General features: G+C 38.1%; 3 protein-coding genes and 1 long non-coding RNA gene across 7 annotated transcripts; all 4 read right to left on the bottom strand.

Annotated features, from left to right (window-relative positions):
- Positions 40-467, bottom strand: LOC109949138. The gene is made up of 2 exons (XR_002271621.1): positions 379-467; positions 40-294 (listed from the first exon to the last, which is right to left on the bottom strand). It is a non-coding gene; the product is annotated as an uncharacterized LOC109949138 (long non-coding RNA).
- Positions 541-3,604, bottom strand: LOC109949185 (gelsolin-related protein of 125 kDa-like). The gene is made up of 9 exons (XM_020563959.1): positions 3,332-3,604; positions 3,020-3,154; positions 2,717-2,944; positions 1,884-2,624; positions 1,546-1,699; positions 1,285-1,355; positions 1,093-1,179; positions 789-994; positions 541-602 (listed from the first exon to the last, which is right to left on the bottom strand). Exons 1-9 carry the CDS (start codon positions 3,539-3,541, stop codon positions 578-580), a joined length of 1,857 nt encoding a protein of 618 aa, XP_020419548.1. The 5' UTR covers positions 3,542-3,604; the 3' UTR covers positions 541-577.
- LOC18776131 (uncharacterized protein At1g04910) lies at positions 12,416-17,934 on the bottom strand. Of its 4 annotated transcripts, none has more exons than XM_007209919.2 (10): positions 17,819-17,934; positions 17,552-17,723; positions 16,632-16,710; positions 16,473-16,543; positions 16,276-16,364; positions 14,978-15,101; positions 14,589-14,872; positions 13,769-13,898; positions 12,822-13,555; positions 12,416-12,681 (listed from the first exon to the last, which is right to left on the bottom strand). In XM_007209919.2, exons 1-9 carry the CDS (start codon positions 17,824-17,826, stop codon positions 13,007-13,009), a joined length of 1,506 nt encoding a protein of 501 aa, XP_007209981.2. In that variant the 5' UTR covers positions 17,827-17,934; the 3' UTR covers positions 12,416-12,681; positions 12,822-13,006. The 4 variants fall into 4 exon arrangements, with proteins under 4 accessions (XP_007209981.2, XP_020420197.1, XP_020420198.1 ...); XM_020564608.1 differs by having other exon boundaries at positions 12,416-12,733; XM_020564609.1 differs by lacking the exon at positions 17,819-17,934 and adding an exon at positions 16,883-17,145 and having other exon boundaries at positions 12,496-12,733; positions 17,552-17,635.
- LOC18776805 lies at positions 18,603-23,952 on the bottom strand. The gene is made up of 5 exons (XM_007210765.2): positions 23,752-23,952; positions 23,365-23,474; positions 21,428-22,041; positions 20,494-20,602; positions 18,603-19,027 (listed from the first exon to the last, which is right to left on the bottom strand). The coding sequence occupies exons 1-5, from the start codon at positions 23,827-23,829 to the stop codon at positions 18,985-18,987; spliced, it is 954 nt and encodes a 317-aa protein (XP_007210827.2). The 5' UTR covers positions 23,830-23,952; the 3' UTR covers positions 18,603-18,984.

Below are 24,730 nucleotides of genomic sequence, written 5' to 3' on the forward strand. Positions count from 1 at the left end.
TTGCATCCTGTTCCAAGATTATATTACAGTTTATATATGTATAGGAAATATGTTCTCATATACCATAACTAGAAATATTTACAAACATCCACAAGAATTAAGATACATATTGTCTTGAGTTAACGAAAGGCAAATCACTAGAGACGATTAATTACACAGTTTTTGTGGTGTAGGAGTTTTGTGACATATTGTGCTCGATATTCATTCATGAATTTCTTGTCCACGCTTTTTGGAATGGGCTGTCCTTGTGCTATTTTATCCATATAGAACATGACGAACATGCCGCAATCCAATCTGCAAATGAAATACGAGATTAGTTTTTTTTGCTTTTGAATGATTTCAAACTGTAATGAATAGTTGAGTAGACACAATTCTTACGAAGATGCACTTTGTTGAGCACATTCCATGTCATCCTCAAATGGAAACTGCAATGGATTTTGCATAATCCATTTGAGAATGAGTTCTTCATTTGGAGTCAAATCTTTTTGTACAAGTGTTGGGGGCCCTTCCTTTTGCTTCACAAGTGTTGGTTTTTTTTTTGTTTCTATGAACACTCGTGCTTGAGGTCTTATATATTCTAGCCACCCTTCAACAATATTAACCTGTTTAAAGAAGAAGAAAAAAAGAGAAAAAGAAATGGTAATCAGTGCATTGCATATTATAGTTTTGGTCTGAAATTAGGCAGTATGTATAATACAGAAACTGCAATGCAGTTTCTGTTTGTGTTTGTGCTGAGAAATTAAGACAGTTTCATTCCACTTACAAAGTTTCGAGCAATGTCAATGCACCTTTCTTCTTTTCTACGTCCCAACGATCTAAGTGGATTGTAGTGTCTCCACTTTCGTTCATTTTTGTGAAATGTGAGAAGTGTGAAGTGGAACTCTTCTTGTGAAATAATTGGGAAGAAAAGAACATTGCATTTCCCGAGTTTTTCAAGTAAGGGTTCATACAGGAACCTGTGCCAAGATGGCTCTAGGAAGCTTTGCATGTAAGCCTGATATCACAGAATGGCAATTTGTTAGTATATATTTTTTCGAAAACTGCAGTGCATTGTCTGTTTAAACAATTTTGAATTTTCAAAATAATACTTACCCAAGTCCATGTGGACATGTACTGTGGACTCTCTGTCTGCATGGGCTCTATTTTATCCTCCTCTATTTGGATATAGGCCTCAATGACCTGTTTCACATTGATTGGAGAAAAATGGAATTATAAATGGGGAATATAGGTAGCACAAATAAAAAATACAGTGCAGTGTGTGTTATAGAATTGGTAAATACTTACGTTTTGTGACAGTTCCAGGTCCCATACAATATCTTTGAGATCATGGTTTGTCACTTTCTCATCATTGAGTCCTGCCCAGAAGATATCACAGCGGATTCGAATACATGAAATTCACAAGATTAGTTTTAGTTTAATTATAATTAAAAGATGAAAGAATTGTTATTTTGGAATAGAGATGTTACCGAAGTTGAGTGCTTAAGTAGTGTTTTTCAATTCTTTCCCTGTCCGGCTTTGGAATTTTCTACCACACCTTTTTCTAACCCCATCCTAGTTTTTTCTTTGTTTGCTTTTTTTGTCCTTCATCTTCATCACTTGATTGTTGTAGATCCACAGGTATTGAATCATGAAGGCTCGTTCCTTTAGGGGGGTCAGGAATTGGATTTGTGGCATCGGGCTGAGATGCCTCTTGTGTTAACTGCAGATTGAAAGGAAACTAATTAGAAACTTCATTCGATAAAACAGAAACTGCAATGCAGTTTCCATTTCTGTAAAGCAGATAACACACTGCATTGCAGGAAACGGAAACTGCATTGCAGTTTCTGTTTCTGCAATGCAGAAAATAGAAAAAAGCAGCAGCTTGAACTGCAGTAATTGCATACCTCCTCGGAAGAGATAAGCTTGAATTGTGGTAGTTCTTCATCATCCTTTTTTGCCTCCTTTTTTGTTTTCTTATTTTTTTCGTACACATAGCAAGATGCTTGAAGCCTCTTTCTTTCTCTGTTCTTCACCCTTTGTACTCTTGAAGGAACATCAGGTGTTGGAGCATCTTGCTTCTTCTCTTCTTCTCTCTCTTCTTGTTGCTTCTCTTCTTCTTTCTTTTCTTCTTCTTTCTCTTCAACTGGTTGTGTTGGTTGTTTTGTAGGCAGATCCATCTCCATTTCAAAGATTGTTGGGTCTGACAACAAGCTTTCAATTTCTGCCTTGTACTTTTCTTGAATCTCCTTTTTCTTGGCAATCTTCTCCATGTCAATACCAGTTTCCTTGCCTTCCAATTCTGCAATCCTCCTTTTCAGATTTTGTATTTCATTAAGCTGAACTGTAGATTCCACTGTCATGGTGGCAGTCACACATTCTTCATTATCTAATTTCTCTATGTATGTTGCCAACTCCACTTCCAGCTCCTTTGATCTCTTTTCTGCTTGGATAAATATATCCCACAATTCCTTCATTTTCTTCTCACTGTCTTCATTCTTTTCATCCTTCCACAGTTGTAATCTTTCCGGGCAAACGAAGCTAGGATCTTGTTGTTGGCGGTAGTTGATTTGGTCTGTCATGGACTTCACCAAGAGGTCTTGAATTGCATCATCAGGTTTTCCCTCATCATCTTCTTTTTCTTTTTCCTGCATATTGAACAGAAACTAATTAGAAACTGCATTGCATTGGAGGAAACGAAAACCGAAATGCATAATTCACTGTTTAGAGATTCTTATACCTTGTCAAGAGGGTCTCCCTCTTCTCCGGTAGTTTTTCTCTTTTTATATGTTTTCAAAATACCCTGTACAATGAGATTGAATGATTCAGAAACTGCATTGGATAAAATGCAAACTGCAATGTAGAAAACACAAACTGCAATGCACTGTATACAGATTTCAATTACCTTCTCAACAGTGTCTTCCTCTTCCCTGGTAGTTTTTCGCTTTTTAGGAGTTTTGAAAATACCCTGTACAATGAGAATGATTTAGCATGGATTCACATTCAAGATACATTAAAACAGAACATGCGATAAATTGCATACCTCGATGTCATTCAAGTCCTTTATTTGGTTGAATCTTGTGTGGAGTTCCACAAGACTCCATCTAAGAATGGCAGGAGTTTCTTTCTCCTTGCCAAGGATTGGTTGTATGATGTTTGTCCTCTCACACAGTAGAAACTGCACAGTTCAAAAACAAGATATATCAGAAATTAAGTTGGAAACTGCATAGGATAAAACAGAAACTGCGTTGCAGTTTCCATTTCTGCATTGCAGTAAATGGAAACTGCATTGCACTAAATGGAAACTGCATTGCCTAAAACTCAAAATGCATTGCATAAGCCACTGTTTACTTACCAATATTAGGATAGTGCAACCCGAAACAGCTCCTATAGAGGCTTCTCCTCCCTTCTTTGCTTTTGCTTTTGCTTTTGCGGTCAAGGATTCATTCATGTAGTCTGAAACAGCTCTTGCCCACGAATAGCTTGAAAGTGTGTCTAGATTCACGCAGTGCTCAAATAATTTCCAATGCAAAGTAGATGAAGAGTTGGCAAAAAGGAATGTCATGCACAGCAGAATCAATATTAGGCTGACCACCTCCTTGTCGTAATCAACTTCTTCTTCTTCTTCTTCTTCTTTAGCTTCTTTCCTTTCTTTTCCTTTGTTCGTTTTTTTCTTTTGCTCTGTCTTTGCCTTTTCTTTCTTCTGTTGGTTTGCCAAGGCAATTGTCTTTTGTAATTCTGCTTCTACCTGGTTTTTTGAAGGTTTTCCCTTTTCTCCAAAGTGCCTTGTTCTGAAGGTAGCAGTGTACCTATCATTGACAAGTTTGACAGATTTGCCTTCATTTGGCAGTCCTAGAATCTGAGTCACTGCATTGCTTGTGATTTGGAATGATTTGGTTCCAAATTTGAAGGACTTTGTATCCGGATCAAATGTCTTGAGCAACTGTGCTAAGTCAATGTCCGACTTATTCATGTTATTCATGTCAATTCTCTGGCGGTAAAACAGCTCGATCAAGTTCCAGAAAGGGGTTTTCTTGAGAAGCTTCTTCTGCCTTTCATTGAGCTTGTCCTTTATGTCTCTAATGATGCTGTTGAAAGCATAGGCATTGCACCGAAATTGGACATAGTCCGGGTGCTTTGCTTTCCGATCATAGTTTGGCTTTGGCTTTGTTTTGATCCTTTGAGCCATCGTTTTGATTCTGCGCTTTGGTTGGTTTTCAGCTTCATTCTTTTGTGGTGACATTTCTTGTTCCATTTTGTGATATGCACTGCAATTTTTGTGGTCAAAATCTGCAACAAACAACCAGAAACTGCTGCTCAAAATTTGATGTGAAAAGAAACCAAAAGGCAAAAACAGTAGCTAAAACTAATATCAAAACACATTTAAATTCATGAGCAGTTATCACATTCCCATAAACCCTAGCAAAAAGCACTCTGAAATTGAATTATGGAACCAGAAACTGCATTGCAGTTTCTGGTTCAAAATTTGCTACAAACAACCAGAAATCAAAAAGGCAAGAACAGTAGCTAAAACGAATATCAAAACACATTTAATTTCATGAGCAGTTATTACATTCCCATAAACCCTAGCAAAAAGCAATCTGAAACTGAATTATGGAACCAGAAACTGCAATGCAGTTTCTGGTCAAAATCAAAGACAAACAACCAGAAATCAAAAAGGCAAAAACAGTAGCTAAAACTAATATCAAAACACATTTAACTTCATGAGCAGTTATCACATTCCCATAAACCCTAGCAAAAAGCACTATGAAATTGAATTATGGAACCAGAAACTGCAATGCAGTTTCTGGTCAAAATCAAAGACAAACAACCAGAAATCAAAATGCAAAGACAGTAGCTAAAACTAATATCAAAACACATTTAAATTCATTAGCAGTTATCACATTCCCATAAACCCTAGCAAAAAGAACTCTGAAATTGGATTATGGAACCAGAAACTGCATTGCAGTTTCTGGTTCAAAATTTAGTACAAACAACCAGAAATCAAAATGCAAAAACAGTAGCTAAAACTAATATCAAAACACATGTAAATTCATGAGCAGTTATCACATTCCCATAAACCCTAGCAAAAAGAACTCTGAAATTGAATTATGGAACCAGAAACTGCATTGCAGTTTCTGGTTCAAAATCGAAGACAAACAACCAGAAATCAAAAGGAAGAAACAGTATCTAAAACTAATATCAAAACACATTTAACTTCGTGAGCAGTTATCACATTCCCATAAACCCTAGCGAAAAGCAATCTGAAATTGAATTATGGAACCAGAAACTGCAATGCAGTTTCTGGTCAAAATCGAAGACAAACAACCAGAAATCAAAAGGAAGAAACAGTACTGAAACCTTCGTCGGTGTAAAACCTAAAATCGAAGAGAGTACTGATTCATTTTCTTACGGTTTAGCTTCGGTCGTCGTTGGTGGTCTTTGCTCGTCGTCGGTGGTCGTTGCTCGTCGTCGGTGGTCGTTGCTCGTCGTCGGTGGTCGTCGCCGTTCTCGTCGTCTTCGTTTCTGCTCGTTCTCGTCTTCGTTTCTGCTCGTCGGTTGCGTTTTTGGAGTGAGAGACGAAAGGTCGCGCGAAACCAGTTTTTGAAGTGATTAAATCTGAGTAGTGTCGTTTTGTGTTGTGTTTTGTGGGAATGTTATGTCGTTTTGACAGTTTTAAGTTTTGGTTTATAATTAAATAAATTGTATTTGACAGTTAAGCACAATGGCACATGTAGTAATTTTAGTGTTGTTGGATGTCCTTTTGGTAAAATTAGGTGGCTTTGGTTTTATATTAATTAAGCAAAATTCAGTATCTTTCTTCCAAATTAGTTAAGTTTTTTATGGGTTAAAACTAAAGAACCCATATATCAAATACATATAAGTGTTCAAAACACATGTTAGGATACAATTTTCAAAATTAGTCATACCTAATTATTTTTAAAGGGGCCATTAATTTAAATTACAAGTTGTCTATTAGTAAGTTGTATTTATTTGAGCAACTCCACTCATTTGCCCTTTGCCATGGCAAGGGGGGGCTAGGGCAGCCACTATTCACGTGAATAGTAGTTGCCTTTGCAAAAAGCCATTTTCGTTTCCACCCATTGCCATGGCAAAGGGCAATTACTATTCTTTTTTTTTTTCCACAAATTTTTTTACCTCAATAATTAATTTGGATAAGATTTTCAGGTTTCTACGTGTCAATACTATTCATATCTCATAATCGGATAAAATTTTCAGTTTCAAATTTTAGATAAATTTCAAAAAAAATTGGCTGGTATTCATAGAAAAAAATCCATTAATTTTTGGGTATTTTAAAAAAAAATTCCAAATTTTTTTCAGTATTTTATTGCAAAAAAAATTGGTTGCCATTGGATTGGAGGAAAAAAATCTGATCAGAGAGCCCAAACGACACCACGTGGCAACAGAAAAAAAAAATTCAAATGAGTGGGTTGACGCCAGCCTAGTGTCAGTGATGACATCAGCCCAAAACTCGCGCTCGCGCTCGGGCTGAACTACCCCTTTGGCCAGCCCAGGCTCGTGGCCCCCACCTCCTGCCAGGGCAAGCCTTTGCTGCTGGAAACATGATTTGGGCTCAAAACGCCCCCAGCCCGCCCCCTGGCTTCTCCGCTAGAACTACTCTTACATTATATAATATAGGAGAGAAGTCAAAAAAATGGAGGGGCCAGGGCCACTCCTGGCCTAGGAGTGGCTTCGCCACTAGTGTTCAGGCTTCCTTTTCTTTCTTCTCTTTTCTTGTTGTTTCTCCTTGAGTTGTTCATGCACGAGTCTTTTTTAAGATCACGCATTTGTTCCTCTCATGCTTGGGTTTTGGATAGTATTGGTTGTTTCAATGCTATTTTTTGTACACTCTTATAGTGTTTTTTTTTTTTTTTGTTTTTTAAAAAGCATAATTTCCAACAAAACAACAACAACGAAAAGTCAGAAAAATTGGAAGAATGTTAAAACGCACGTCCATATGCAACATTAATCACATGCGTGTCATTCAGATAAGAAACTATTGATACATGCATCTAAAAAATTACAATTGCAAAAAATAATAAAAATAAAAAGCTTCTTAAGTCGCGCATGCCAAAGTCTTTTTCTTTTTTTTAATCACGAGTGCTTTGCATGACTTACAAAGTTTCTTTTTCTATTTTTGTAATTGTATTTTTCTAGATGGTCATCTTCAAAATTTTCTTTTATTACGTGTATTTTTCTTTTATTAGAAGACACTGATGATGAGGAAACATAAACAAATGAAGGAGCTGATCTTGTTGTTGCCAAATCGCCTTCAGCTATGTTTCGTGACATCCCATGACCTTGGTTAATGTGACCTACACAACACATCTGACTCTCTTTACCCCTCCCAGGGAGAAAGAAAAGGAAACTCGTCAAAGCATCAAACCTAGTGTTGGAACCAACAGCTATTGCCCCCCAGCAGAGTGTAATTGCCCCCCGGTCCTAGAAAAAGGCGATGAAAATCGGCCAAAGCTAGGGTTCTGAAACTGCTAAACCGAGTCCTGGCTTTCTCATTCGCTATGACGGGTTTCAACTGTTTTCCCTGCATCGTGTCCATGTTGGTCGGCTTGCGAACCAGCCATCTACAGAAAAGGTAACCTTTCCTGAAGAACAGCACACAAGTCTTGGATACGGGCACTAGTATCGTTTTATTATTGCTTAGCTATTTTCCCCAAACTGGCCATTGTTGGGGTATTCTTGTAAAACCAAACTAAATGATATGAGGAATTGAAGAGCTCTCAATGTCATACTGTATATGACATAAATTGACTTTTAATAGTCTGCAATACAAATATTATTCAACAGCTGTTTATACAATAATCAATCGAGTATATTCAGCCTCAAAGCGACTAGCACCAAAGGTAGACACGTCTTCTTCCTTATCGAAGGAAGACATTCTTCCGAGGTGCTAAGCACCTGCCGAAGCTTCCGACTGCCAAAAGTCCTAATCGCGGAACCTAATCTCCAAGACACGTGTCACCATCACGACGACTTGTACAAAGTCCCACATCGAAACTTTGTGCAAACCTCCCACTTTCACATCCCTATAAATAGGGAACAGTACCCGAGTAAAAATGGTAACTACTTTCTCACCTTTACTGTTACTCTGCCAAAGTTACCACTTACAGTTGACTTATAAAGAACCAAGGATACTCCCGCCTCGGTTCATAGGAAAACCCTAGCACCATTTCACCTTCCCTCTCAAATCCCTTGTACCTACACACAATTTGAAATACAAATTTGAAATTTAAAAAAAAATACGAGAGGAATTTAGGGACCTTGCCTTGTAGTCGGGCTTCACAAATTGGCATCTTGGTGTGGTCTTCGTCAAGAAAGTTATGCCTTCGGCACCTTTTGATTTGGAAATAATTTGTGAAGCCCGCATTTGCCGAAATAACGAGGCCAAGGACACCCACCTTAGCTCCAGTCAAGGTCACCAAAGCCCAGCTCCAGTTCACGCGAAGTCTCCTTCCAAATCTGTCAAAGAATTCACAAACATACTATCATACCAAATGCTCAAACTGGCCTTGCCGAACGACAAGCTCCATGAAAGAATTTTGAAGGAAACGCACAATATACCTTCCCAAAATGACGAACGGTATCAGCTCAAGACTTGGAACGTACTGAAAACAGAGGAGTCACAATTTGCTCAAGACACCCTTGCCGAAACGGCAAGGGTTATGCAAAGCCAAAATGGGTGCTCTTGAATGAAACACCCTTGCTCTCACTGAAGGCCCAGCTCCAAACACCTTTCTGAGCATTTCCTTGTCGAAGCCATGACGAGATTCCCACGAAATCCCACTCAACTCAGCCTCCTTCAAAAATCACGACGCCAGATCACTGCTGCAGTCAAAAAACCTTCAACCCACAGCTTGTCGAACGCGTGCAGAAGGAAAGGAAGCACACACAAAGACACTCACCTCCTGAGAGGCCCAGCCCCAATTCCCAGCTTCAAATACCTGCTGAGTGACCCAGCTTCCAAATCGGGTCCTTCCTAGCCCCAGACCGGTCTAACACCGTACGATCACTTTGAACTCCTTGCTGAATGAGACAAAGACACACGAGCTCACAATTTAAAACCAAGGCCACTCTTGCCGAACAGCAAGGGCCGTGGGAAATTGAAGGGAGGCTCACCACAAACTTGTACCCAGACCACTCGACTCGAGCTGCCCCAAAAATCGTCCTCCAAGTTGTTTCTGCCGAATGATAGGAGCACGCTAGCCACTTCCTAGTTTACGGCTCAAGAGTTTGTGCGTACTGTGGTCTTGTCGATCGGCAATTAGGCTGACAAAGAAGAATTCGCAAGGACTGCTCTCAAAGGCACACTGAGAGGCAGGGTTCATATAACACAAATAATCCGAACCTTAGCTCCAACCTTGCCGAACGGCAAGAGTTGTTGAGAGTTATTTACACTCCTCACAATCCCAAAAACCCTAACAATTAGCTAGGTCAATGAGACTTGCTGAAGCCCAGCCCCAGCAGCCTGCTCTAAGCACATGCCGAAGGCCCATCCCAATTAGGCCCAGCTCATAGCCCCTCCCCACCGAACTTGAAAACAGCCCTACGAGCTCACATCCAAACTTTTGGAACCTGCCGAAGGTCTAGCTCACCAAAGTTAAAAAATTAAAAATTAAAAATTTTTTAAAAAAAAAACAACAACAAAAGGAGGGGGTGGTCCTTGCTGAACGGCAAGGGCCATGTAGAAGGAAAGTAAGGCCTCACTAAAGCCATTGGCTCCTACCGAAGTCCAAGGGTGACTTCTCGAAGTGGTGCTGACGAAGCTCGGCTCCAATTCAATGAGCCCACTAGCCCAGCACCGAATATCCACAAGGCCCAGCCCTCCACCTGCTCCTTGACTAAACGCCCAGGTACCCAGCTACCAACAATTCTAGAGGCTCACACAGCTTTTATCATACCTCCCAAGTGGTGACGCAACTTCTAGCTTGCCAACTTGGGAGACTAGGGAATGCCCTAAGACTCCTGCTGAAGCTAGAATGCTTGGTCACGATTACACAAAAATCTAACAAGTTTCCAACCCAGAAGTTACTTCTTAACCACGAACTTAGGGGATTACTGTTTACATCATAATCAACCGAGCATATCCAGCCTCAAAGCGACTAGCGCCAAAGGCAGACACGCCTTCTTCCCTGCCAAAGGAAGACATTCTTCCGAGGTGCCAAGCACCTGCCGAAGCTCCCTACTGCCGAAAGTCCTAATTTCTGAACCTAATCTCCAGGACACGTGTCACCACCACGGCGACTTGCACAAAGTCCCACATTGAAACTTTGTGCAAACCTCCCACTTTCACCTCCCTATAAATAGGGAACAGTACCTGAGTAAAAAAAAGGTAACTACTTTCTCACATTTACTGTTAATCTGCCAAAGTTACCACTTATAGCTGACTTAAGCATCGGAGAGCCTTTGTTTGACACTACACCGGTGTCCGAAGCTTAACGACTGCTTCTCCCACTTTGTCTTCTGCAGGTTCTCCTCTTACCAAAGGTCCTAGCCTTCTTCCCTGCTGAAGACTCCACACACCTCATCACTAAGTTGGACTCAATATTGGCCGGGCCATTTTGAGCATCAACAACAGCCAACATAAAAAGAAAACTTCCGTTTTGTAATCGACATAAAATTCAATTCCAAAAGCTCAAAGGAAAAGCCAACAGCAATAAGCAATAAATCAAGAGTTACCGGGGTAGAAATCACTTATCTTCTGTTCATACCAACCATGGGTATTGTCAAAGCCAAACTTGCCAAAATCGAACCACTAGCCAACGAGATAGATAAATATTTAGTCCTGCTACCAAGGTGTCCTTCAATATGCAGGAATTAGTTACTCACCGGAAAATACATGAATGATTATGGAAATAATTTGAGTAGCATCCAAAATCTACTTTTAAAATTGGTTCCCAACATCTATGGCAGATAGAACATCTTAAAATTGTTGGTGCATAATTAAATTAAGAGAATAATATTACTCTAAAAATACAATATGTAGCTATGAACGATTCTTGGGATTAGTCGCAGACTAAGTCGCTCTCTTTAAGACGTTTTGCGACTCTGCCCAATTTGTGCAAGCAGTTCAGAAAAGACCACTATGTCCCCAAGATAAAATAGCCCCAGAATCTCCTCTGTCTAGGTTCTTCCTTGCACTGAGAAAGGACACAAATACAAACACATTTTTGACTATGTTGCTCAGAATCTCAGTAAAATAAGTAAAAAAGGAAGAGAGAATTTCATAGGAGGGAAGGGGAAGAAGGATATAGCTTTTCTGTATGCAAGCTATATATATATATACATACAGTCCCGATCTCTTGGACCACAGGAGTCCAAGAGATTGTGGTCACCCACCGTTGAATATTAATATAATGGTTCAAAAAAGTTTCTTAAAAGAAGTGCAAGAGTGAGTGAACCGTTGAATTTACATTCAACGGCGAGTGACCACAAATCTCTTAGACCCTTGTAGTCCAAGAGATCAGGACTGTATATACATAATATTCAATAAAATAGATGTTGGAGACTTTAAAACCAGCAGACAAGCCGTTGAGAAAAAACAGCCAGTATTAAAGAAATTTAACTCCCACTATTAAAGATAATTTAATGTAATTATTGAATAATTTTATTTTAAAATAAACATACCAGTTTCAACAAATTTATTGTTCTTTTTCCAGTTCCCTTAGAAGTCACAACTTTGAGCTTTCTTGAATGGATTAAATCTAGGCTTAATTACACCAATGTCCCTTGAAACTTCAATCAAATCTCACTTTGCCCCCCAAAACTCCAAATGGCCCACTTTCGGTGTAAAGGATGGCAACCCTTGACCCAAAAAAAAAAAAAAAGGGAAGGAAACCAGAAATGCCAAGCACCTTTCAACAACTGAGACAAAAGAGAAAACGAAAAGCCCCAAATAATTGCAATATGGATTCTAGGCATTTGCTTGCTGGGTTTTCATTTCAAAAAGGTTTCAACATCTTCCAAATAGGAGATGATAGAACAAAAAGAAGGAAGAAAACTGCACAAAAACCAATAGATCTGACCCTAGGGTGAGTCAACAACTCACCACATCTTCCAATACAAAATAACTACGAAAGCCACTGATTAAGGCAGAAGGAAAGAAGAAGATAGGATTAGCTGAGACAGCGAAGCATTGGAAAGGAAAAGAAATGAGAAAAGTAGAAGGTTCAAGACACAGAAGCTCCGGAGGAAAAAGTTCCCAATTTTTCTTGTAAGAGTTTTGACGCGTGATTAAAGAAATAGATTGATGTCTGGCCGTTGGGGTCACCAAACTACGATCAATGGGGGAAAGTGGGCCACTTTAAGTTTGGGGTGATAAAGTGAGATTTGACCTTAGTTTCATGAGGCATTGGTGTAAATAAGCCTTAAATCTATCATGTTCATCAAAACTCAGGTAATGTAATGGTAACAGAGCATTTTGATAAGGTAAGACTGAAAAATCTATATAGACTATAATTAGCCATACATGTCATAAACATACAGGGAAGTCAATCAAATCATACTACATCACAAATCAGATGTAAATTTTGAGATCACAACATAAGACATCTGCAAACTACCATCATGGCTCGTGTGTCCTCCAGACCCTGCATCAGTGAAAACTTGCCTCCTTTGTCCATATACTAATCGAAGCACCATGGTGTAAACCCCAGAAAATCAGAATCACTGAAGAACCAACTTATATGATCAAGAGGAACATGAAATGTCCATAAATTTCCTAGGGATAAATAAGAAAATAATGAAATGTTTGTGGAAGAGGACGTACGAAAAATTTAAAACAGAACAAGTATGGATATAATGGTTACCTGAAAGGCAGAATATGAGTACGGAAAACCATCCCTTATACATTATGGCATATAGGGATTCATCAGTATGGTGGTGGAACAATCACCTGCTAAAAATCCTGACACTACTTTCTCATTTTTCGGTCACAGATATTGTCGAATTTGATCGAGGCAAGGATTCCAGGCCATCAGTGGCTTGGCTTCACTCAACTGCTGTCAAGAATTTCCAACACATTATCTGGTGGACATTTATGTGCCGGATTCTGTGGAGATGTTTGGCAGAAACATTCTGGCCAAGAATTTGTATAGAAAGACTCAGGTGGGATCCGCTTGTGGGGCCCGCCAAGGTTGGTCTTGAACATGGCTTGCCTAACAGCTTCTTCAAAACCTGCTGTCCGTCCCTTCTCTCGATCAATGAAGATTGGGGCAAGTGCTTTCCTGTCAGGTCTAATTGTGGTTCGGAAGCCATAATAAAGGCGGTGACCAAGGAGATTGTTTGCAAAGTTGCTAGGGCCATCATATGTAGGCATAAAAATATCAGAGAGGAGACAAACCATGTAGTCCACTGCAGACCCTGACAACCCCTGGGTGTTTTCTGCTAGCTCGTCTGAGGGATCTACAGAACTGTGGTTCTCAAGGTGAGGGAACAAAGCCCGAAAAGGTTTCATGAATCTCTCCCCACCAAATAGGTCACCAGCAGCTAAGTATATCCTGGTAGAATTGTTAAACCCCATTGCACGTAAAATAAGACCGACCTGCATAGAAAGGGGGCACAATTTTATTAGGATTTCATATAGGAAATGTCATGTATTGCCTGTTATCTAGAAATGGTAAGCGAAGCTTAACAAGACACTGATGCAAGGTAACAGCCTCTTATAATCTTAATCTTGATGACTCTTTCTCACTGGCAGTACAAAAAACCTTTTCACCGATAGATAAAGAAACATTAACAAGAAAGACAATATTACCTCTTCTGGAGTTAATGGGCATTTTCCAATGGCTCTTCTTTCCTTGTAGACAAGCTTCTTTGGTGCAAAATTTTCTTTTCGATACTTCTTCAAAATCTCCTGCTCTTTGGAGTTGAAAATATCAAAGCACCTGCAGAAATAATTTTACCAGATGTTAAGAAGTCATCATATAACATTATTTTTCAAAATCTGAACTCATGAACTGTTTCAAAATATGAACTGATGAAACGAACAGATTGTTCACCTTGGCTATCTAGTGGCTATGAAATACGAGAATTCTTAGCATGATGTAAAGGAGAACACTCTAGTCATTCCTCATTTTATGTAAGAATTCTGCCAGGAACTTACCTTAAGTGACTATATAGATAGGTCACTCTTGTGCTTGGAATCTTAGTTTTGGCCTATTGTTACTAACTAAAAGATTAAAGTTCAATTTGTTGTGCTACATTACTGGTCAGTTTTTTTCTTTTACTTCTGTTCTCTCCTTGTTCTACATCAGTAGTATCAAAGCAATCTATATCCTGCATCACTCAGGGCATTAATTGTGCTGGAAAGGAAACTATAGCCCCCTCACCCTGAATGTTTTACAAAAGTACCTTCAAATGCTTGACTTAATTTAGCGCAACGAATGTGTTTGTACAAAAGCGTATTTATATATGTCATTTGTGTGATTTGCTTTGATTTTTCACTTCTATCATATTTTTGTCTTGTAAGCAGATATCCCACCATATGCAACAAAATCAACTAATTATTTACATCTGACCTATCCCCCCCAACATGCACATGCAAATGAGAACTTCGCAAAATAGTCAGAACGTACCCAGCAAATGCCAGCATATCCATCTCAAAACGAAGATGTATGGACATGAAGTGACCTTGTGCGCGAAGCTTATCTACTATTGATTGACTTAACTTCATAATATTTGTCTTAAACCTCAAAGCATGATAGTTAACTCTACACCTCAACCGTTGATACTCAGGGTTGTCAATTTCTTCTGCCAAACGATGTGAAAATGGAGTAAGATAAATAGCACCATGCTCCTTCATTTTCACAAGAGCGTCTGTAGTATACCAACTGATAGGAGCATCTCTAGGGGGACGAAGCTGAGACAAGGTTTAGAGGAAGAGAAGTAAACATTTTGAACCTATTAAAGAACTCACATTGATTTCTGATTATGAATGCGATGAAAACATATACGGATGTTTTACCTGTACAGCTTTTATCTTCTTGGTCTTCCCATTTTTGCGAATTTCTGGTATTTTTTCCACAATTTTTACATCATACCTCAATGACTTCATAAAATGCTCAACATCATAGATACCACGGAAACCACTGCACATGTTAAATATGTGGTTACAATCATGTAATATTTTATGGAGTTCATAGAAACCAGCATTCAATTAACAATGAGAGCACAGTAGACACATTACTCACAGTTCCTCAGAACAAATACCTTGGTTTTTCCCAAGAAAATATATTATTTAAGTTGTACCATAAAGTATGAAGGGATATATTTATAGGAAATTATGCCAAAAGTTCTACAGGAAAACACATTCATGCAGTTATGTTGAAGCTTTATGTTTCCATTCAATAATGCTAGAAGTTGGAATTTAACTGCTCTAGTTACATTCAGGCCAATGAAAAGGTCAATATATGATTAAACCTATTTCCTTGTGAACCACTGGACAAAAGTAGCTGAGCTACCCTACAGAAAGATCAATGATAGGTCTTCTTTTGGTGTACTTGAGATCTCAGATTAAGAGAAGGAGCACTGCATTGTGATGTTATCCCATCTCATGAGCTCTTAGGTTGGTTTGGGTGTTGCCACCATCATGTAATGCCTTATTTGTGGAGGTTCTTGTGGTGGAGGGGAGAAGACAAGGATGCGAAGTAGGTGTAGTTTGCTAGCCAAACTTTGGATGATATTTTTTTTATAGGGCATATGTTGGACACTGGATGGAAAGGAATAGCTTAATCATTGAGGGGATGAAGGAGAGTCCTTGGATTGCTTATGGAATAAGGCTGGTTCTGCATTCCTGGAAGTATGAAGAATATAATTTGAGAGAACCCTTGAATCCACTTGTAGCAACAAAACCAGAAAAACTCAATATTGGTCTTTAACTATAGAAATATACCTTAAGAAAATCCCCAAGAGAAGAGTCCTCCTAGATCAACTAACAGAACAAACTGAAAAAGCTAAGGCCATGGTAATGAATTTTAAGTACCTATGATGAAAAGAAGAAAGGTAAGCCTTATCAATACAAATCTGGAAACATCTAATTCCTCCATGTTCATTAAAATGTTACAAACTAGTAACTGAGGCTGCTAATTATATGTGGCACATCTACCCTGTAGCTACACAAAATTTACAATTCCATCTACCCTGTCTCTTTTGGCTTAATAACCTCAATCAGAAAATACAAGTTAAGAGTGAATTTGAATACACAAGGTGAAACATAATGTGTATATGTGAGTTGAGGGTCACACAATCATTGAAAATAGATACCTATCATCATGCCAAAAAGAGTTTGCATCCAATTCAGGCAGGACAAGTGTAGCATTCATGATTCTTGCTGCAAGAACTGCATTACAGATCTAAAACATCCAAGAGAATAACAAAAGGCAAATATTTCCCTCGTAAGAACATGGGTGACAAAAATGTAATTAATTACATATCATAGGGAAAAAGAAAAAGATACAAACCGCAGTGCGTTGTTGATTGAGACCACCATTACAGCGCACACGTAGGTAGCCGTTAGTCTCGCTTGGTGGAGCTGCCACAAAATAGTAGCATCAGAACATAAAATGATGTTTCTAGAAACCAAAGCATTATAATTATTCAGGAAAAGAGTAAAGACATACGGGGCCAATCAGACCGTGGAGCTGATGATGGTCTCCAACCAACAGAATCAGCACTTCTCCAAAGTTCATCTAAACTCATCTGCATATACATGGTAAGAGAACTCAGAGTCAAAGTTTCAACAAATAAATAGCAGGCAGCATCACTGTTACGGTAATTTTTTAACAGAAGATGTCTGCCTCGAATGAAACTTTCAAAGAGTCTTTTGAACACAAAGAAAGATTAAGGTGACAAACTAAAAATGTTATCTCACCTTTGTTATCCGTATTGTGCGCATAAACATTACAACTTTACCTTAGCTTCCTTCTTCCCAATTAGAATACACCATAAAAAAACTCCTAGCAATTTTGAGATACGGATTTCTCATCATCAGAAGTATCGAAGAAGGGTACTTTGCAATGTGATTTTTTGTCTTTGTAAAAAAAAATGTAAAATTGGATATGACCTGAGTACTTTATGCTCGATTGCATGATTTGTTACATAATCTCTCTTCATAAATCAGTTATCTTGATCGACCTGTTAGAGGATATTGGATCATCACTCTCATTGTCTTCTTCGGTCATTAGAAAGAGTGGACAGTATCAAATTTCGGTTATCAAAACCATTATCTTTACATTATGGATCCTGAATTTTCAACAATCACCCATAAAAATGATGATGTTCGGTTAATAGGTGGCAAAAGAAAACAACAAGGGCATTTGGTTCCATGCGTCATTTGCACGCATCCAAAAATAGAACTGGTAATTTCAATGTATCCAAGAATCAGTAGCATTTACCAATCTCTTCAACTAAGATTAATTAAAACTAACCCCACTGCATGAGGTGAAATGTATGTAAAATAAAATTTCTCAGACATCAAACAGGCCAGACTTCCAAAACTAGAATCAAACAAAATCATTAAAAGCCTCAGCTTCCAACTAACCTTTGAGCGAGAGCCAGATCGAGCGCCGCCATTGCTCGTCGATGTAACAATAAAAGAAATGGTGCAGATCAAGACAACCACAACCGCGATCAATAGCCTCCCAATCATGCCCTTCACCCCTCCTCCTCCACCTCCGGCTGGCTTCGCATGCTGCCGTTGATGAAGCCCCAGTCTGCATCAAATCACCCGAGAAAAAAGTTTGGGGTCACTTGTGTTTGGTTACCGGGAAAGTTCAGAATCGGAGTGAGAAATGGGTACTTGAGTTACCTTCGCATTGCTTCAGCTTCTTTCTTACAGTTCAACAGCCACTTTCTTTCTTTCTTTAATTTCGGTGTCACTGAATCCTTCCTATCTCAATTCTCGACACACGAAAATATGTTTCAGTGTTGGCCGGGTCGGGTCGGGTCAATTAGTAAGTTGTATGGCTCTTTCTTTTTTTTCAGTTCATGATTCGAATAGATCTTTATTGTGAGATTATTCTTGCGAAAAAAAATACTCAAATTGAAGAATGTTAGTTGTCTAACTATAATGAAATAAATAGACAAACATAATTTTTTAATTTAAAAAAATATATTCATGATAATAATTTTAAGTGACTAAATGAGTATCAATTTGGATACAATTTTGTAGAGTTAATTTTTGAATGATTAGCCTTTTTTGTTACTTGCTTTAACTACTTATGCTATGGATGTGGGAGCATCAACTCGGTTCCTGTGGGCTTTTGATGAGCAGGATTTTGTCTTTATTCATGATGGATTGATTTGTCTAGAGTCTAGACTGATCTCGTGGTTTGTGCCAACAAATTTTGCGTGTGTTTTTCTTCGAAATCTTTGATGATTTCTTAGTTCTTTAGAGCTAAATTTCAAAATATTATGTATGTTTAATTAACTTTGTAAATTTAACATTGGTTAGTTGAAGAAAATACACAGTTTAGGTGGAAGGTCCCATGGCCATACATAGTTTAAACATTGGTAATAAGATGGGTAGGGTCCTAGTTTAAACATTGGTAACAAGGTGGAGGTGGAGGGAATGGTCCTTTAAAGCAAGTTCATAACTTGAAGGCACCTGCTCGTTGTGATTGGTGCATGTAGCATAACACACTATACAATTTGATATTTCTGTTTGAAGAAGATGTGCTATTCAATATCCTGCTAAAACTGCAATGAGTTTATTTACTACAAAAATGATGACCTTTTCCAGCACTTGGGGGAATTTAACCATTTATAGGACAAACTTCAAGCTCCAAATGCCATGTTCATACAGCTTCTGGTCAAACTGATCAACAATTAACGATTCCAGATAAAACATGTTGTACAGAGAACATACTTTTTCACAGAACTATTTTGACTCTGATTACAGTACCACATGCTTCTAATTTAACTATAGATCCAGTAGAAAACAGAACAATTTTGCCTCTCCCTGATGTGTCATGCCTAAGTATGTCGCCTCTTTGCAACAGATTGCTCCACAAGATACCTACATCAGAAAGCTCACTTACTTAGCAGAATTCCCATAAACCGTTCCAATTTTCAACAATCAGTTTAAAGGATCACCAAACACCAGATTATTTCAGAACCATGTACATCAAGCAACATAGATCTTGATCTCTATGAAAGGTAGGGAAGGTGGACAGTGCTCTTCCGGTGTACTGGCATGTGAAACCAATAAGTTTATACTGAGAGACATAAAAAAAATTGTTTGTCATATCACATGTTTCTGTATAGTTCGTATAAAACTACCCCTCAACTAAGGGGTCAATTTCGAGTTAGTACCTAACCTGTAAAACATGACTGTTGTGGTACATATTTTGATCGCCACACCAGACTTTTGAAAACCCTTCAAAATCAACCCTCAGTTGGGCCGACCATTAGTTAGAACCATTAAATGTCTTGTTAGCAGCTGGATCCTGTCCCATTTTTTCACTCTTATGTGGAATTCAAGTTTGAGCCATATGGATTATTTAATGCACATCAATAAAAATAATAATTAACAAGAACATCAAAACTTCTATAAATATTAATGACTAAAATTTGGGCCATCTCATGGGCAGCTCCAGCTCAAAATCAAACCCCTCCCGTTCCATTGTTCCCAGCATCTTTGCCCTCCCTTCTACACTTTATTCCACAACCTCCAAGGAAGAGAGAGCCCATATGCTTCTTTTTAATAAGATCTCATCCTGCTCATGAGCAGGTTTTTAATGTATTTTTGGTTTGTATGCTATTTTTTAAATATTTCTCAACAGTTTTGCTACTTTTTTTTAAATTTTCTTGTCACCTGACATTAAGTAATCCAGATGGCGCAGACCCTGAATTCTATATAAGAGTAAAAAATGGGACCTGAAACTGCCAACATTTAACACTTCTAACTGATAGTCAACCTAACAGAGGGTTGATTTTGTGTGTTTTCAAAAGTTTGGGGGACCGAAATGTCATGTTTTAAAGATTGGGTACTACCTTCAAATCGACCCCTTAGTTGAGGGGTGGTTTTAGTAATTGACCCTAAAAAATTTCAGAGCTCAATGGATGTACCTCAATGCATAATCAAATGTGTCTATGAGCTCATTATATTGCTGGTCCTACATATATGTCCAGTGAAATGGTAGATGCAGAGAATGGTAATAAACACTAACTTGTCCAGATGGAATTGAACATTTAAAAGTTTTGTTCTCAACTCCTACTGAAATTCAAGAATAAGAGCAATAGATACAGACGAACTTGTAAAATATCATGTCAAATATGCAATGCAAATCACATAAAGCAATTAGTTTGGTAACCAAATCATATAAATGAGAGGCTGACAACAAAGTGTAAGGAAATGGAATGTGAAGAGACTATTCAATACAGCTGTCACATGAAACAAAAGTAACTCGAGCTCAATCATAGAATAAAAATAATAAATTTATTTGAGCTTAAATCATTTGAAGTGGGGAAATGATTACGTACTTGCCAGTAAAGAAACCTGCAGAATACCACGCATTTAATACAAGAGTAAGATCTGTCTCAGAGCTAGTACTTTCAGCCATTTCCCCTTCACGCTTCTCATCCTTTTTATCTGTAATTTATGTAAAAAAGTAATTGATACAATCAGAGAGGATAAACTTCCATAATTCCATTTGCCGAAAACAACATGAAATTTATAAAGCCACCACAGCACCATCGTTCAGCCATGACATGGACTGAAACAAAAACACACTTCAACTTCCCAAACCAAGGTTCATTTGTAGTGATTGTGAACTCATACAAGGTTATTGAGTGGATAATTAATTCATCAGACTTGACTTCTATCTTTTGTAGGGTAATGGTAAGCTTGAAATCAAAGAACAATATGTTTGCATCATTGATTAAACAGCCATGGCCAACCAGTAAAACTAAAGCCTTTCAATATACAATCTTCTGTCCTAGGAGAATCATACAATAATACTACTTCAATAACGTACAGGGCTCAAAGATGATATATCCATAACATAGAAGTATGTACTTATGTTTTGTGTGTGGGTGTGTGTCTGTGTGCGTCTGTGTTTGTAAAGCGTAACAGCATAAGAGCAATAATATCAACAACATAAAATCAAATTATCTAGAAGGTGAGTAAATACAGATTTTACAAACACCATATATCAACAACTCTGGGCCTCTGGCCATCCAAATAGTTAATTTAGATAACCAAGGCATAGGACTATCTCACCAGGTCAAGAGAAAATTATTACCTTCACTTATATTGACTAATGAAAATTATATTATACTTTTGCTTTCATAGCTAACTTTTTTTTTTAGGAGAACTTATAAACAAAGCTTCTAAGTGTTAATCCTGTTATTTCATGGCTACTTCTTTAAATGAACCATGTTCTGGAAGATATATTTATTAAGAAGACATGCATACCTTCACTTATATTAGAATCACCAGAAATTTTCATTTTCATCGATGATAATGCTCTTTCTGCAGTCCCCATTGCCGTCTTGACAATTCGATCATCTTCAAGAGAAAATGATTGCCCAGGGCTTGTTGCTAAACAAGCATTGGTACAAGTTCTACCAGCACATGACCCACCCGGTAAACTAGCAGGAAATGAAATGCATGGAGCCATCAAGCACTGACCAAGATACGGGCAACATGAGCAGACAACAGCTGGATTAGAAGGTTGGCATGTAGGGACTGCATGCTGCTGAGAACTATAAGCAGTATCCCCCTGTACAATGGAACCAGAAACTTCACCAGAATATTGATAATTCCAACCACCAAACTGATGAAGCTGCTCTAGTAGCTTCTGTCTTTTCTCCTCAACCTCATAATACTGGTTGAGTAACTGGTTATAATCTGCTGCACCTTGTGAATATGAATAGTCATTTTGCACATCCTGAGCAACTTGTGAGTAGGGCTCAGGTACATGCGAATCTACATGATGGTTTTCTTTCACTTCTGATATATTACTGGTCTCTCCAGCTTCTGCAGTAGTCTTCAATGTGTCATTACTATGGTCATCTGCATCCCCTGGTCTTTTTAAAGAACAAGAAATGGTCATATGCATCACAGGATTCAATAAACACTATTAGATACAATTTAAGGTTTGCATACCAAACTATAAATATTACCAGGTGAACTAAGCATACATTGCTAGTGGACCCTACCTTATGCAAAACTATGGTTTTTCAAGCTTAATGAGTTCTATGCATGACATTCTATAAATGATGGTTAGCTGACTTCTAGCCTTCCTCTGTTAACTTAGCTCTTTTATGCAGTATATTAATTAGAAGAGTACATTACATGATACATAATCCCAACACAAAGGCAAGAATATGCACTGTTTTCAGTCAAATTTACATATATACAAAAACAAAAACAATAAACTGAAACGCATTATAAAGATACTATCATTGCGCTCTTGACCAGAAACCAAAAACAAAAAATATATAAAACAGACGAAAAGTGACTACTATTGCATTTTTGCAAACTTAAAAACATTCTGGCAGTATTTTCAAAGGTATGACGAAATTAGGTCTTGGGATGGACTTGAACAATGGAAAAAGAGGTGAATGAAGATGCTGCTAACCTTAGTCTAAGACTACTGCCATGTTGGTTCTGCAGATATTTATCTTTTTTATTTTCATTATTTTCTAAGCTATATAAAATAAGTAAGAAGCATAAGTCCCGCATCGATTGAAAGAAAGAAATATCCCTTCACCTGACTGATCCAATCCCTCAGTTTGTTAGATAGGGTTCGCTCTGGGCCCAAAATCAGTTGTTTGAGAGGTGAAAATATTCAAGACAATAAAGCAGGGTCCAACAGAAAAAAGATCACAAACCCCAATCCCACCAATCCGTAAGCACCTATATATGTAAGTTGTTCTAGAACTAAGCGTACCAGAGTCGAAGTTCCAACCGCACTATCTCAAAAATTATTCTCCATCTTTTGATTATTTATACAAACCTCCATGCACACAATCTCTGAACACTTGTTCATTGAATTCAACAACTCACACCACTATATAGAAAAGTTCTTTTCAAAATCTAAAATAAACCATCTAATGTTATATAAGATGCCCAAAAATTTAAAACTATACGCAATAAAACAACTACAATACTATTCATTCTGTTTTCAGCTTTATGGGAAGATAATGGAAAAATATTCGTTTACAAATTACAGATAACAGGAGCTATACCCAGCTCGTCAAAAAGAAAAAGACATTTAAAAGAAAATAAAATCTATCAGTCTAAGGGTAACTACACTACTTAACAAAACCAATATTCTTCTTCTTTTAATGAGAATCCAAAATTCACAATCTACAAAAGAGAAAAGCTCTGCCAAGTCATAAGCTCACCTTTTAGCCTCCTCACTTTCTTCAATCTCAGTAATGACTTGTTCTGCAGTGTTGATGGCAACTTTTTCTTCCTTGGTTGACGCCTCATTCATTTTCTTGCCGTGAATTTTCTGGAAATTAGGTGAGAGCAGATATTATAAGGTCAGTACATCAAATAAAAACATAATTGTGAAAAAAAAAAATTTAAATCAATTAGGCAGTCCATGATTCTCCAATTTTAGGTCTTTCAATAAAAATCAGTATCAAAATTGTGCCCAATAAAATGATCTTGAAGAAAGCACAAGCCTACAAATGAAAACAATTGCCGTCGAAGCTACGGAGGCAATTAAGTAGTGCTCTTCTCAAGATACTGAAGCAAAATACAGAAGCGAGAGAGAGAGGTGGAACCTTGTAGCTGGACATGGCATCGTCAAAAGCATTGATCAGAGCTGAATCGTCCCACAAGGTACCTTCCTGCTTCCCCATTTTTAACTCTCTTCTCTTTCTCAGTACCTCACGTAGACGCTAGGGACTACTAGAAAGAGAGAAGAAAAATAGAAGACCCCTTTGCCTCGCCCTCCCTCCCTCGGCCTTCTTTTCATGTTTTTAACCCCGAACTATAAATTAAGGGGAACATTCTAGTGTTTGGACACTAATGCCTATATTCATTTTTAGATTGCCTAAGAGTACTTTCAGCAATTTGCCCCTTGTTATAGCAAGAGAGGGCTAGGACAGTTACTATTCATGTAAATAGTGATTGCCCTTGTAAAGAGCAATGTGTGTTTCCAGTAGTTACTTTTTGCCATAGCAAATATTTTTTATTTTTTTATTTTTTTCACAACTTTTTTTACCTAAACAATTAATTTGGATAAGATTTTGGGAAATATGCTTATATAATCACTTTTCACAAGTGGTATTCTGAAATAATCAGGTTACAAATTGTGTTCTGATATAATCACTTTTGAACGTGAAATGACCAAACTGCCCTCTATATAAAAGCACATGTAGCAACCCGTTGCCACCCCTTTTCTGAAAGGGAACTTGTCTGAACTCAGCTCAACTCTCTCTCCTCTGTGTTGGAAGGTTGGCAAAAATTGGGGGAACTCCAGGTTGCGAGACATGTTCCCACTGAGCAATCCAGTTCGCAACCCATCCATCGTCATAACCCAGATGTCCTCAAATGTGGGACCCTAGTTTGGGCGCAGCGAAGCCGGAAGGCACGGCCTCCATTGTTGACCTCCAGATCGAGCTGACTGCTGCGATTCCACAAAGAAAGGAAAGTGGCGACTTCCGGTGTCGTTGTGAACGGATGTGAGTTGTGATATTGGTTTGGTAGTGTATGTGTATTATGAAATCGTTCAGCCCCTTTTCACCACAGAGGGCATAA

Source organism: Prunus persica, chromosome G5 (assembly GCF_000346465.2).
Source record: "Prunus persica cultivar Lovell chromosome G5, Prunus_persica_NCBIv2, whole genome shotgun sequence".
Classification (NCBI taxonomy): domain Eukaryota; kingdom Viridiplantae; phylum Streptophyta; class Magnoliopsida; order Rosales; family Rosaceae; genus Prunus; species Prunus persica.